At 45.9% G+C, this 14,737-nt stretch overlaps 1 protein-coding gene across 1 annotated transcript in view; it reads right to left on the bottom strand.

The window, feature by feature from the left end:
- Positions 1 to 12,817: 12,817 nt before the first annotated feature.
- Vstm4 (V-set and transmembrane domain containing 4) overlaps positions 12,818 to 14,737 on the bottom strand; it is an 83,383-nt gene continuing 81,463 nt past the window's right edge. The window contains exon 8 of the mRNA XM_051202568.1: positions 12,818 to 14,121. Coding sequence (XP_051058525.1) covers positions 13,996 to 14,121 — 126 coding nt within the window. The 3' untranslated portion in view covers positions 12,818 to 13,995. The remainder of the gene's footprint in view (positions 14,122 to 14,737) is intronic.

The following is a 14,737-nucleotide window of genomic DNA, read 5'->3' as shown; positions in this document are numbered from 1 at the left end:
CCTACTTTATCCTGAGCCCTCCCCTGTCTAAGCCCTTGTGTTTTCAGTATTTGCTCAAGTAAATGCTCAGAAACCCAGTCAATGACAGCTGCTGGGGTGCATAAGGATTGAGAGCGATGATTCCTAGGAGGGAGATCAGATGGGCAAGTGTTGACTCCAAGGACATGTAGAGGCCAGAGCATCTGGATCTGGTGGACTGTTGGTCACCATCCTGAGGCACAGGGTCTCTTCCTTTCTTAACAGTGTCACTGTAATCCTGAGGGTCTAAGCAAATCTAGATCTCAAGCCATGCTCTACAAATGTGGTTGCTGGAATGTTCTACTGGAAACACTAGACGTCATAGCCTTTTAAAGTTCTCATTCAAGCAATCTCAACTCTCCATGCCTCTAATTATTGAGTTAAACAGATAGATGCTTTAAGTTACAAATTATAAAGCCAATTTACTGACTAAGATAGTGAAAAAAAAATCCTTGCTTATTACCAATTTACTATATCACAACTTTTCCATATTTCTCGGAGATACTTAACTTCCAAAGGCAAAAGTAGGGAACCCGCCGCTCTTGGGAGGGGATGAGTCCATTTTGTGTAGTTATAGTAGACCACCTGCAACTGGGGGATTTATCAAGAACAGAAAGTTATTTTGTATGATTCTGGGGACTTGGAAGTACAGGGTCAAGGAGTTTATATCTAAAGGCACTTTCATGCAGGAGTTCATATCTATAAGGAAACTTTTATGCAGTAGTTGATATCTAAGGGGAGCTTTTATGACTCAGTGTTTCACAGTGGAAGGCAGAAAGGCAAGAAAACACACCTACCATATAGCTGCATTCACAGTATCTAGGTCTTGTATGAAGCATCCGTCCATTTATGAGCAGAGAGCCCTCTTGACGTCAGCACCTCACATTAGGCCCCACCTTTCAACACTGTTGGACTGGGAACTCATTCGAACTACGGCGAATGGTGATGACAAGTCCTCCAAGATATTTATTTAGACAATCACGCTGTAAGAGAGGGAGACTGTAAAGTTTGTCACGTGAGCCTCAAACGGGTACTATACACCATGTTCCCAGAAGCACTGTTCATGACACAAGTGTCTGTGGACAAATGAGTGGACACATGAAATGGATCAGCCTTGTAAAGGATGTTCTGACCTGTGCTATAATACTGATAGCCTTGAATACATTTTGCTAACTAAAATAAGCTAGATACAAAAGACAGCACTACATAATGAGCTATTTCCAAGTAGTCACATTTCTAGGGACAGACAGAACAGTAGTGACTTCCATGGTCTGTGGGTACAGCACATGAGCAATTGTTTTACTTTGGGAAAATAAAACCCTACTAGTGATGGTGGTGATGATGTTTCCACATCAATAGGAATATCCTCAATGCTATGGAATCATAACCGTGAAAGTTGTCAAAACAGAAAAGAAAATTGTACTATGTATATTCTCCATGACAAACAAGAAAAATTGTAGAATCAGGAAACTAAAAACGAATGCACATTAGTGCTGCTAATACTGCAGGGGACTCAGAGCAGCGGGAAAGCAAAGCAGGGGTACAGAGTCCCACTGGACATTTGTCTAATGTGACTCATCTATGCTGCAGCCTGGGATCTCTGTTTCAGGAAACCAGCCTGATAGCCATGTGATCATGGTCACCAAGAAGAACACACAGCCTGGCTGAGTGCCACAGAATGGATCAGTGAGTAACTTCTTAGGCTCTTGAAGACAACTGGAGACAATGAACAGGAGAGGGCTGAGCCAGGCTGGTGCAGGGAGGCAGGCCATTTACTGAAGCTCCAAGAAGGGATGGGACGACTTGGAAAGAACACTTAAAAATAAGTGCTATAGGGCTTGGGCTAGAACTCAGTGATAAAGCATGTGCTTGGCATGACCCTGGGTTTGGTTCCTGGTCCATTAAACATGAGTATTGAACTTAGGGGTATATGCATAGGTCTCTGCAAACTAGAAGCAACCTGTAAATATAAAGTACCCTGCCTTCTTCCAGAGCTACCTCTCCTAAGAAGATTAGTAGTGTATTACTAATTCGGAACAGTTTAATCTGGCGTAACTGAAGATGGAACTCAGGGCTTCCCACATGCCAGACAAGGGTTCTACAACTGAGCAGCCACACCCTACACATTGGCCAACTAACAAACAAACCCAAGAGTTGAGTTACACACTGGCTTGTAAGTGGACGCCAAGACTAGATATCTTCTTAAGAAGTATGGGCATTTCCCGCCAGGCCTAAGAGTCTAACTGTAGTTTCCTGACAGATGTTCCAGATGCTGTTAAGAAGCTCTGAGTCTATGGGTTTGGTCCTCACCGGCCCCTTGGTCTACAGGTCCTGTACTTCTCTGGGAAGAAGCTAACACCTCTCTCTTGCTCCAATAAGACGGTGCCTCTGCCGGCCCTCAGAGTTTGTACTCCCAGGATTCTTATCATAGACACAGGCCTGAGGGTGCCAGAGGGGGCTTACAAGCCCACACATGCTGTTGTCACCCCCAGACAAACGTGCTAGTCCAGGCTGCTCTCCGATGGAAACTGGCAGAGAGTCTGCCAACAGGCTAAATATAGCAGTGTCTTTCTGCTGAGTTTAGAAGCCCTGGGCAGTGTGGTTTGGGCAGAAGGCTTTGACAGTGGCTTGAGAGAGAAACAGACTCTACAGGAACATCCCCCCACCGTGTGCGCCATCTTTCTCAAATTTTCATTTGAAAGCATGTTCATACTCCTTTTGCATGGGTTATTGAGTTTCTAAGTACTGAGAAGCCATGCAAGAGATTAAGCTCTGAGTCTGGCAGCAGGGTCATGGTGTGACAGAATAGACGGGGGGGGGGGGGCTGTCCTCAGAGGGCTTGCTGTCCTAGCAGAGAAGAAAACTGCATTTCATAACCCCGTCCCCAAGGGAGAGCATTCTGAAAAGAATAGCTTGCAATGGGGAAAAGGCAAGTAAAGGGTCAGGCTAGGGCAGCAGGTTCTGACCTTGGCAGAGCAGCCCCCAGCCTGGCACAACACTTTGTGTGTTCTCAGGATGTAGAGTTGGAGCAGGGAGTTTTATCTCCAGTCTCCAACAAGGACAAGCTGATAAGGGGTATAAGCTGGTCAGTAGCCCTCTCAGCATGACTACTTCCTGTCCCAGGCTTGTGGCATTGTCCCTGAGCTGCAGCTCTCTTACAAGTCTCCCACACTCCCTGAAGTACCTTCACACATCCCTGTTCCTCTGAGGTCTGTATCACCCTGGAGGTGGGCCTGTTCCTCCACAGGCAATAAGAGAGGTCAAATGCCTTCTAATACAGACACAGACCCAGGTTAGGTCCAGGTCTCATCATGTGAAAAGCAATGTTCATGCCACTGAGTGAGACATGTGAGGATAGCAGCAAATGAAAACATGCATGAGGAGATAGATAATACTAGACGTTGAGCCCCACTGGTGTTATAATCGCTAGTGTGGTGACCAAGATGGTAAGAACTCTGCACACAGTTGGTCAGTCCCGAGCTTGCAGTGGCTGCAAGTTAAAAGTGGGGAGGGAAGGGGGGGAAGACGGAATAAAAAAATTAAAAAGATACATTTGGATTGAAGTTAGATTAAGAAGAGAATGTGTGGGGATGTAAAGGAAGACAGATGTCTGAGCTTAGAAGAGATGGGGAGGAGGCCATATGAATAGCCAGGGATGTCTGCAAGCTCCAAATAAGGGCCACCAGGGGATGCTCCCAACATCAAGAAGCCTATCTGCTGCCCAGAGTCCACAGTGATGGGAGGAGGCATGGGTAAGAGGCTTCCTGGGCTGTGCTCCACAAGCAGGCCAAGGACACGATATACGTCTGCACACCCATGTCCACTAAGTCAGAAGTCCCCGATTTACACATGAATAAGCTCCCTGCCATCTGCTCCACACCCTGGAATGCAAGCCACATCCTGGCAATGGACAGGAGTTTGTGCATTAGTAATGGTCTCTATCTTTATGCGGGTATTTGGAATAGCATGTGGACAGTAATAAACAGAATTGTGTCCAAAATAAAAACAGTAAGAGTTAAAAACCAATCACCTACCAAGCTTCCATTTGGGGGGGGTTATATGAAGAATCCCAGGATTTAGAGACTTTAAGGAATTTACTTATGAATGTGATGCACTCCCCACATGGTCTTGTGAGCATGCCATATCATCCTTTACACCCAGACATTTACCGCACCTTGCAAAAGGCCTCTGTCCCCACCAAAGAACAAGGTAGTCTCATGAGCCACAGTAAGGAAAAACATGACGTATTCAGTAGCAGTCTTTTCTTGCTCACTATTGGAGGGCCCAGTTAAAAACCTTGTGGCTTGGATAATTTTCTAAGCGATCTTTGGTCTTGGGTCTCACTCTATACTCCAGTCCCCTAGAGGGGCTACTAGGGGCCTGGCACTCTGCTCTTTGGGACCCATTTTTTTCCCCAGTGGGTATGTGAATTCCTGTCTTCGGCCTCTCTGGGTTACTTCTGGCCCCTTTCTGAGTTCTCCCTCAAATGGCCACTGCCCCAGAATGAGTATTCTGAACCTTTTCTTCTGGTTCCCTGGACTCTCTGGTGCTAGCACAAAACAAGAAGAGTCAAGTATTGATACTGGGTAACTGTGAGGTCATCATCTCTTCAGCTTAAGGAATGGGGAGGTGGCATTGTGGAAGTCACTTAAGAGGACTCTGGCTCCCATTTTTACCAATCACAAAGCAGTGGTGCAATCTACTTCCCATAGCTGCATGAAACCTCTGGTATCACACTTAGGCAAACACTAGCCAGGAGCTGGCTAGCACGATAATGTCTTGCCCCCAGCTCTACTGCTTTATGGATAACATGGGAGGAGCTTGGGAAAGACTCATGAAGTTGGTTCTTGGCTAGTGAGGGTTGCCATGGAGTGCATTTACAGTACGTGTTGACCCCAGCCTACTGCAGAGCTGGCCCCAACTCAAGTCAATGGGAGGCTGCCCAGTGGCCACTATCCATTGGATATACTCACTCTGTCCCTTTGATGAGACTGTGTGCTACCACATCCTTGGGCTGGAGGGGAGAGATGGACAAGAGGAGACTTGAAGGGGCCTGGAAAGTAGCAGAGGTGACCTGAATTCTGATCCTGATGATCAGAGGCTTTGTGACCTCATTATTCCTTTAAGTAGATAATCGTATGTGTCAAATGGTGAGAAATGAAGGGAAATGTTAAATCAGGACCCTTGTTTAAAACATTCTATACCGAGGCCATGTTCCTAGGGACTGAATGCTATGGTTTGGATGAGTCCTCCAAAAGCCCATGCAGGTTGATAACCAGGTACTGTTACTTTGAGTCAATGCCACTACTGTTAGAAGGTGGGGCTCAGCAGGAAGGGATTAGTCTCCAAGGGAGAAATGGCCTTAAATGTCACCTATCTCCTGGCTAAGGAGGTAAGCAGTATTTTCTGCCACAAGCTCCTACTACATTGTGCTGCCCTCACCAGTGGCCCAAAGCCATGGGACTGCTTAATCTTGCACTGGAAAGTCCAGAGCCTAAGACAAAACATCTATTTCTCTCTCTGTGAGATAATTAGTTCAGGTGTTTTGTCATTGTGATGCAATGCTGATTAGCACACCAAGCCATTGTCTGCTGCAAGTGGGGCCAGCTGGCACCAGCACCTTAGAGGGGAAATAAAACCTGCCATGCTCAGTGAGGATCTCTTGGAGTGCCGGCTCCGGCACAAGAGCAGGCTTTGTCTCTTCATTTGCTGTTCCCCACTGACATGTCAAAAACTGCCCAGAAGGCCCTAACTGTGGTATCACGGTCAGTCCTCATCCGCATAGACAAACTCCGACCACCTAGAGGCATGAGCTCTCCTTGCTCCACCCCCTCCAATGGAAACTGTTCCAGAACTTACCAAGACTGGGGATATTATTGATACTGCCACCAAAGATAGCAATTGTAACTGACATTGGGTGGCACAAGGCCTTGCCAGGGCTTCGAGATCCTCAGGCTCTTACCTGGGATAGAGCCAGAGCTGTGTGATTGGCTGCCTAGGAGGCACCTGGCAGGCAGTCTGGAGTCCTGATCTAAGCCCACTATGCACTGCTTCAATGCCAGCCCATTGCCTGCACAGCAATCCTTGTATTCAAGGGTAGTGGTTACTTTTCTAGATTTTTCTTTGTCCTAAGGGCCAGGAAGCAGGTTTTTAGGTAGGGTAGAGGGTGACTTGGCCGAGCTGCACTCTGAGGCCAGCCTCTGGCAGTGCTTGTGGGTGGATGATATGGTAGGGGGAAGGTCGAGGTTAAGCCTGGTGGTCTACGAGAGAGTTGAGTCTAGCTCCTGGGAAGCAGGGACTGTGTGAATTGAGAGGATAGGACAGCGATGGCAATTCAAGGGAGAAATGCAGGGGATGTCATGGCTCCAGCTCTGTCATCGGGGTCAGACAGCTCAGTGTTCTACATCTCAGCGTCTTAATCTGATAACCAGGGTAGAGTGGCACCAATGTAATGAGAAAAGATGACAAAGTATTCAACTCAGCACTTTCCAATAAAAGTCTGCAGTGATTGCCTACATCTCCAGTGATGCTGGATTCACCCTGCTCAGTGGGGAGTTCTTAATCAAGGCAGCAGGGAAGCACTGGCTGGAATTCAAGGAAGCAAAGAGATGAAGAGATGCTAAGGGTGAAAGGTCAGTGGGCAGCCCTAGGGCTCAGGAGGGCGGTTCAGCTGAGACATGGTCAGAGGCATGGGTGTGGATGAGATGGGAAGAGCCAATGGTTAGGGTGACAGGAATTCCTCAGCGAATGGCCAGCAGAAGAGCACCATGAAAGAAGGTAAGTGTTGTCCCGAGAGAAAGGACAGGAATTGTGTCACAAAACAATCAGAGTCAATATCAAGAGGAAGAGTCCCTCTGTGCTTGGGGGGGGGGTTTCAATGTCTTTAGAACACATGGTCAGCGGTGATTTTGGAAGTTTCTGAGCATCGCTGAGCTTTGGGAGGTGTAGAAGGGCAGTCAGCAGCAGCTAACACTGGCTTGTGAGAGGCTGGATGGAGACTGGACCTGCAGGGAACAGAGCTGGGGGTGGGGGAGGAGGGTACTGACAGCATGGGCGGAGCTCTATGCTGGGGAAAGACCCTTGTTAACTTGGAGACCCTGGGGAGAAGCTGAAGGAGAAAAAAAGTCACAACAGAGACATTCTCCAGGGAGAAGAGCTGCAGGAGAGCAGGAGGTGGACCCAGAAGAAGCAGAAGAGGGAAGATGGTGCAGGGATGAGAAACTTAAAAAACAGCAAACTTAGCCATGGCGGCCTGAGGTAAAGTCTAGGGCTCTGGGGTGACTGGGGTAATCTGGGGGACTTGGAAGTTGTCCAAGCTGAGAGGAAGGGAGAAAGAACTGAGGTCTTCGAAGAGGATGATGGGCCCCTGTCCATAGCTGAACCAACCAAGTGCAGTTCAGAGGACAAAGAGTGCACCAGGCAGGCAGGGCACAAGGAGTTGATAGGCTTCCCGGAGCCAGCGTTTGGTTGCAGAATGTGGGTGTCATGGTCAATGTGGTGGTGTGCGTGTGTGGAAATGGAAAATATCATGATGAAACCCACTGTTTTGTGCACTAATTAAAATAAATGAATAATAAAATAAACAGACGTGGGAAGGCCACAAGACGACGTGTCAAAAGCCCAGGTCCAATTGGCTGTCCCTTCTCTTCTTAGTTTTCCCAGTGATGACCGTGGGGACCCTGGCATGAAGATCCTGTCTCTAAAGGTCCCACATCTTCTACAACACAGATCCCTTTAGAAAACTGGAAAGAAAGAACTTCAGACTCTTCCATAATGCAGATATCAGCCCCAAAACACCAGGCTGCAGGTGGATTCCGAAGGCCCACCCTAGAACCAGCAGTCTGAGGTTCTCACCCAACAACAGGAAGAGTCCCATCCAGCTGCCTGTAGCAGCTGCAAGCTGCAATGAATGCCTGCCATAAACACCTGCATTTCCTTCAGCAGCAGCGCAGCCCCCACACAGACCAGGGTCTAATGAGCTTCTCCCCATTTGCCGATGGAGAATACTTACAATAAAGTTTAATATGGAAGAACAAGGTGCATATAACCAAAGCTGTAAACACCTCTAATTCTATTTAAAACCGTAGGGTGCAGTGCATTAACATCTAACAACCAGGCAGACACAGAATTGATGCGGAACTAATCGAGCTCTGTTTATTAGAAAGCAGGCACCAAGTCTTCTTTACCAACAGAAGGGGCAGAACTCAGCCACATCAGCCCTCATGCCCCACCTTGTTCATCCAGTGAGAGTCTTGTCCAAGTCATGGTGTAAAAAGATGCAGACTGCTTTGGGAAAGAAATGCTAGGTAAACCAGACATAGTTCCACATCAAATTTTCCCCTGGGTCAGCACATTTTAAAAATGAGAATCTGAGAATGTGCCAAGACACAACCTCTACCTGCTTTGTCTCTGAGTTCCCACCTCTGAGCCCCCTCTGAGAGGAGAAATCCAGAGCATCTTCTGGCTCTCCCACAACCCTCTGCTTGTTTACTCACCTCTGATCTCCTCCGGCCTCCTCACCTGCTCTGGACCTGTCATACCAGACACTTCTCACCATTCAGATCTGGCCACCTTGCTTCCTTGTTGGGTAGCATCTCCCTGAGGATTTTGCCCACTGTCCAGGCTCCAGCTTTGGCCTAATGCTCTGAGGACACCTCAGTCACCATGTAGCTGAGGATCCATAATTCTTTTTCCAACACTCAATGTCCTCGCTACTCAGTGTGGCCTTGGGGCCAGAAGTGGGACATTCTCTCTGAGAACTATTGAGAAACTCAGAGTCCTGGGTCCCATTCCAGACATCCCCAACCAAGATAGTCAGTTGTCTTAGTGTTTCTATTGCTGTGAAGAGACACCATGTCCACAGTAATGCTAGAATGGAAAACATTTAACTAGATGGCTTACATTTTCAGATGATTAGTCCATTATAATCATGGTGGGACATGGAGGCATGCAGGCAGATGTGGTGCTGGAGAAGGGGCTCAGAGTCCTACATCTTGATCCATAAGCAATATGAAGTAATCTGAGACACAGGGTGTGGCTTGAGCACAAAGGTCACTCATACTGTGCCATACTTCTTCCAACTAGGCCATATCTACTCCAACAAAGCCACACCTCCTAATAGTGCCACTCCCTACGGATTATGGGGGTCAATTACATTCAAACCATCACATCAGATTACCAAGGCCTCACATGATCTGTGCACTATATAGAAAGCATTAATCTGAGGCCCGACTCTGATGGGGAATGTTCTTCTGTATATATGTTTCTCTTACTGGTTAATGAATAAAACACTGATTGGCAGATTGGCCAAACAGGAAGTGACATAGCTGGGCAGAAACTTGCCACTAGCTAACCATAGAGGTCTGGAGGTCTGTATAGACAGACAGGGAGTAACATAGCTGGGCAGAATCAGGATATAAGCAGGGGAAAACAGGAAATAGCTCTTTTCTCTGCAGAGATGCTTAGCAGTCACCATGTGTGTCACCAAAGGATTTAGAGGTCCAGACCCTTCTCTGACAAGATAAGACCACATGGAAATACTTAGATTAATAGAAATGGGTTAATAATTAAGACAGAGCTAGCCAATAATAAGCCCAAACCATCAGCCAACAGTTTTATAACTAATATAGCATCTGTGTGTTTATTTGGGACTCAAGAGTGGCTGGACCTAGCTAGGACAAAGAACCTCATGTTGCACAACTCCCTGTACACAACATTATAAAAGAATCTCAATGAGACCACATTGAATGTAGGCCTTTCTCCCATGCTGTAAGTCCCTGTTTTGTTTTCAATGACAAGGAATAGCTTCTGCTGTGCACATGGGGGTTGGGGTATGGCTCTGAATGGGGTCATCATCTCTACCTTGCGGTTACCTAGCTTCACTAAAGGGCTGGCTCCAAGTGACAGAGCTAGCCACCTTTTCTAACCAGTGTCCTAACTCAAAAGGACTGGAAAGGCATCCTGTTAAGGGGAATCCATCTTAAAATTCAGAGCCAACACTAAAGGCAACCTCCCTCTCAGCATGGACGCTGATATGGCAACCCTACTCTAAACCTGAGGGTCCCTTCCTTAGGAAGTACAAGAGTGCTGAAATTCTCCATTGAGAAGGATGTGACTCAGGCAGTGGGAAACAGAGCAGTGAAGTTCACCGTTACAAGGACAGCCCACCTTCCACACCCACAGGCATTTCAATCACCTAAACACATTGAAACTATTTTTAAAAAATATTGGTGCTGAATATGTACACTCTTGTTCTCTGGTCATTATTCTCTAAATAATATTTTGTAGCATTTATATCATACTAGCAGCTATAGGTGATCTAGAAGTGACTTAACTATTCAGTGGATGTGAGTAGACTATATACAGATGTTATATTTTATATAAAGTGTGTATTTATATTTTATATGAGCACTGTATCTTTGGATGGCCACTGAGACCCTAGAGTCAATCCCAGAGAACAAAGGATGGCTGTACAGCCATTGGGTAAGCGGGCTCTTTGAGTAAGGGGATTTTTTTTTTTTTTTTTGATTTTCCTGTGCTGGAAAAAAATGACCCACATACCCTTTTAGAATTATCTCTGTTGCTATCTGTCTAGACATGGCAGAATGTAGATTTAAATGGTAGGATAATGAGACAGGTTGTGATTAAAAGTAGATCTGGAGAAAGAGATGAGTCTTGGGGGCCTGGACGGGATCGTGTGTTTATAGGACATTTTCACCTCTTTCCCTCTCATCTCCCAGAGGCCTCAGTGTCTTTCTCCTAGGACTGGCTGGCTGAGATGAGCATATGAGTCCTTGGACCATATTTGTGGGCTGAGCACAAGCCCCACTCTTGGTCCATTGAAGATAGTGATGAAGATCAGAGTGATAAAAATGATCATGAATAACCTCTAAAAGTCAGCCTTTGGCCAACCCACATAATTATGCATAAAAAACTATGATGTGTCCTGGGTTGTCACATCTATGAAGAGGTGGCTTTTGTTCCCTGAACACTGAGGGAATTTAGTGCCATAGAGAGGAAGGGACCCTAACAGGATCTCAGTCCTCCCTATGCCAGGGCTGGCTCAGCTCAGGGTTTTGACTGCAACACATCTTCATGCCAGCTTCATCCTGTTTCCCTCCCACGATGTCTAAAAAGATTCCTCACCATCTGTGGCGTAGGCCAAAATTCGTCCCTGAACCCGAGCCTACTTGCATCCCATCCCTGAGAAGCCATTATTCCAAACAATGTCTCCACGCTTGCTTCAATTGATCTGAACATGGAAGCAACTGTCCGTTTTGGGAAATCACTCAACGATTACATCATTGCTCCTATTGATGCCTTACAGCAAGAAGGAGTCTTTGCACTTTCCAGTTGTTGATTGTTTCCCCTCACTTAACTTCAGAAATGTCAATTCACGGTGAGTGGTCTATTTGGTAGAGAATGGGCGACTAGACACATTTTCTAAGCAAGAATGCCAAAATCCATCACTTCTAGTAAGCACGGGTACAAATCACTCCTCATCGATGCTCTGAGAGTGCGTGTGTGGCTTGTGTGGTTTTCTTTTGGAGATGGCAGAGAGTCAAGTGCTGTAGGGGTGGATGCTGTGAGGCTCCTGCCCCCGCTAAAGGAAATGTTCAGTCAGCCCCCCCACCAACTTGGTGCAGCTGTGACCAGAACTGGAGAGAAAAAAGCTAAAGTAAATCTGTTACAGTCACAGCTTCTGGATGTTTCTAAAAAAGCATGTGCTTTTCTTAGTGGAACGTGTTCATGTGCATGTATGATGGCCCTAAGCTTTCCTTGTATTCAGAAAAGGATGAGCTTGGGGGCTTACAGGTCTCAGAAAATATTGCCTCCTGTCACCTCTTCGTTTGCCTCACTCTCTACTCCCAATTGCCACCTCAGTATCCCTGTTTGCCTATATGGCTCTGTGTGCAAATTAGAAAATCATTTTGTGTCCTCAAAAGACTATATATCCACCTGCTAGAACCCTGTCGTGACAAAATGCAATTTTGGGATCATGGCAATCATGGGATCGGTGATGTGAGTTGTGGTTTTCCTCTTCTAAAGCAGATGCACTAGAAAATTCTGGTACATTATTCTAAATGGTCTTCCTCCTTCAAAAGTCATGCTTTAAGCACGAAGAGGGCATACAAATGTAGGCGTCATTAGGAAGGATCAACTTCCACACCAGTGTTTGCAGGGAACCAATAGCTGCTCCATTTAGATCCCTCTCTCCACTAAACCCAAGAAATACTCACAAGGAAACTTGGGTCTGTGGGAATGGTATAGCTCTTTTCTTTTTTTTCTTTTCTTTGTTTTTAAAGATAGGGTTTCTCTGTGTATCCCTAGCTGTCCTGGAACTAGCTCTTGTAGACTAGGCTGGCCTCAAACTCACAGAGATCCCCCTGCCTCTGTCTCTAAGTGCTGGGCTTAAAAGGATGAGCCATCACTGCCTGGCAAAACGTTACAGCTTTAAGACTTCAGGTAAAAGTTTAAAAGCTGCTACAGGCCTAGAAATTCAGCTTAGAGGTAGAGGGCCCGTTAGATCATGGGCAAAGCCCAAACACTGCAAACAAAAGTTTGGTTGCTTTGTTTGTTTTAGAAATGCACAGTGGCTTTAGCATGGCTGTCAGGACAGATCATTTGTGTACTGGCTTATAGTCTGCAGAATCTCACAATGCTCATTGTCCCATTTAACCTTCCAGAATCCTAGGAAGGGTTAAATTCTTTTTAAATGTATAGAAAGTCTGAGGTGATTAGGGGTAAGAAACTCACGTGAGTTCCACGGTGATATAAAGGGCACAACTCACAGCCCAGCTGTGTTTAAAATAGATAATTTATCATATATACATGGTAAATTACATAGCCAAACAACGCTTATAGACTGTAGTAAATGGCCACTAGAGTACACATACATCAAGAAATATCCTGAACAGCACTCTGGATATCAAGATGACTTTCCCAGATTGGATCTACTTCAAATCAAGTCCGACATTTCTGTACATTGTTTAGGTCCACAGAGAAACTTCCCCATGGACTTATGCCCCAAGGTCCCTGACATCCACACAAGACCATCACAGTTCACATCCAAACCTGAGATGGACAAAGCACTTGCCAAGAGTTGAGTCTTCCCCAAGCAGAGTTTTCCAACATGGCTTATACTTGTACGTCTATGTAGAGGGGACAATGAGAGGGTCTGTTCTCCCCCTGCCTCCCACCCCCAAGTGGGAGCTGGCACACTTTACCTACTTATGTGATGTACCCACTGGTATCACACTCGAGTCTTTGGGAAAGAGTGAACAGTATATTTTCCTGTCACTCCAGGTCCATTCTGCCAAAGGGGACAAGCACTTTCCAATGGTGTCCTTGTGGACCAACAGTCTCAGTGAAGTATGTGTCTAAAGAGGAGTACCAGAACTTCCCAAGACCTCAGACTTTAACCTCTGCCCTTACATGGCCAGCTTCAGAGCATCTATTCAAAACAATGGATGCCATCATAAGAGGCTACTTGCCGTCACCCTCAGGGGCTTGCTGTGCTCTGCATGTCCCAGCAATGACATTCAAGCCTCAGAACCAGAGAGTCTATATAGGCCACCTCTCTCTGTGACATCTATAGGCATTTCCTGTGGCTTTAAAGTGGGTGCTTGGGGTCTCAGACATAGTGAGGGTGGCAGACTAAATTAAGATTTAGTTTGATTTTCAGCAAATTAAGACTCAGGAAAAGAGAAGAAGGTGATAAGGATTGGCTCAGCAGATGCTCTTGGGGGCAGAGTCCTTGTACCTCAGAGTTGGGTCAGGGACCTCTTGCCTGAGGAGACATGGCCAAAGGCTGCGTCCTCTCTTTCCTGGGAGGCATGTACCTCTTAGGAGACATGAGAATACCATGGGAAGGGGCTCCCCATTACACTGGAGGCACAAGTGAAAATACAAAAATAGGGCCTTTCTTTCTGAGCATCATAAATACGTGGGAGCATGGGAGACAGAGGAAAGGTGTCCCTACAGCTGGTTCTCCTCGAAGAGAATCTGTGCGTACACTGTGCTGCTGGGGGCACCTTTGGCAGTGCGGGGTGGTTTGATCAGCTCCAGCTCGGCATAGGTCAAGTTTTCCTCAGCGATCTTTGGCTGTATAGAAAAACAAAAGCAAATTTCAGGTCAGGCTCACCACCTGCCAGGTATTCATTTACCAAGTACATGTCCTCACAGTATTTATAGGGGCATAAGGGAAACATGTAGGCAAAAACAAAGAAAGAAAGAAACAAAGAAATGCATAGGCATAACCAAGTAATACAAAGAGATACAGTTCATTGCCCCATGTAGAACACCATGCTCTGCTCAGAGACACTGCCATCTTTTAAGTTGGTATCAAGTACTCCCAAAAGCCATTGAATTCTAGCTCACAGATAATACCTAATTCTGAAAAGCAAAGCAGAGTACTAACACTGACCAAAAGAAATAAGCCTTTGGCAATTAATAACAAACAGAAAATTTTGTGAATGATGTAATTACTTCACTAAAACTTCAGAGTATCTGGAAAATAGTAATGAAGGAAGTATTGCTTGCTACATGCTAGAGTATAGAGGAACAGTGGTCATGGACCATTAAGTGATTCATTATTTAATAACATGATGAGGGTCAAACATCAAATTCAGGAAGTTAGGAGATGAAAAAAATAAGCAAAAGAAACATAATAATAATAAGCACAAAAAACCAGAGAATAGCAAAAACCAGAAGACAAACC

The sequence above is a fragment of the Phodopus roborovskii genome, unplaced genomic scaffold (assembly GCF_943737965.1).
Source record: "Phodopus roborovskii unplaced genomic scaffold, PHOROB, whole genome shotgun sequence".
Lineage (NCBI taxonomy): Eukaryota > Metazoa > Chordata > Mammalia > Rodentia > Cricetidae > Phodopus > Phodopus roborovskii.
This window is presented reverse-complemented; position numbering and strand designations above follow the sequence as displayed.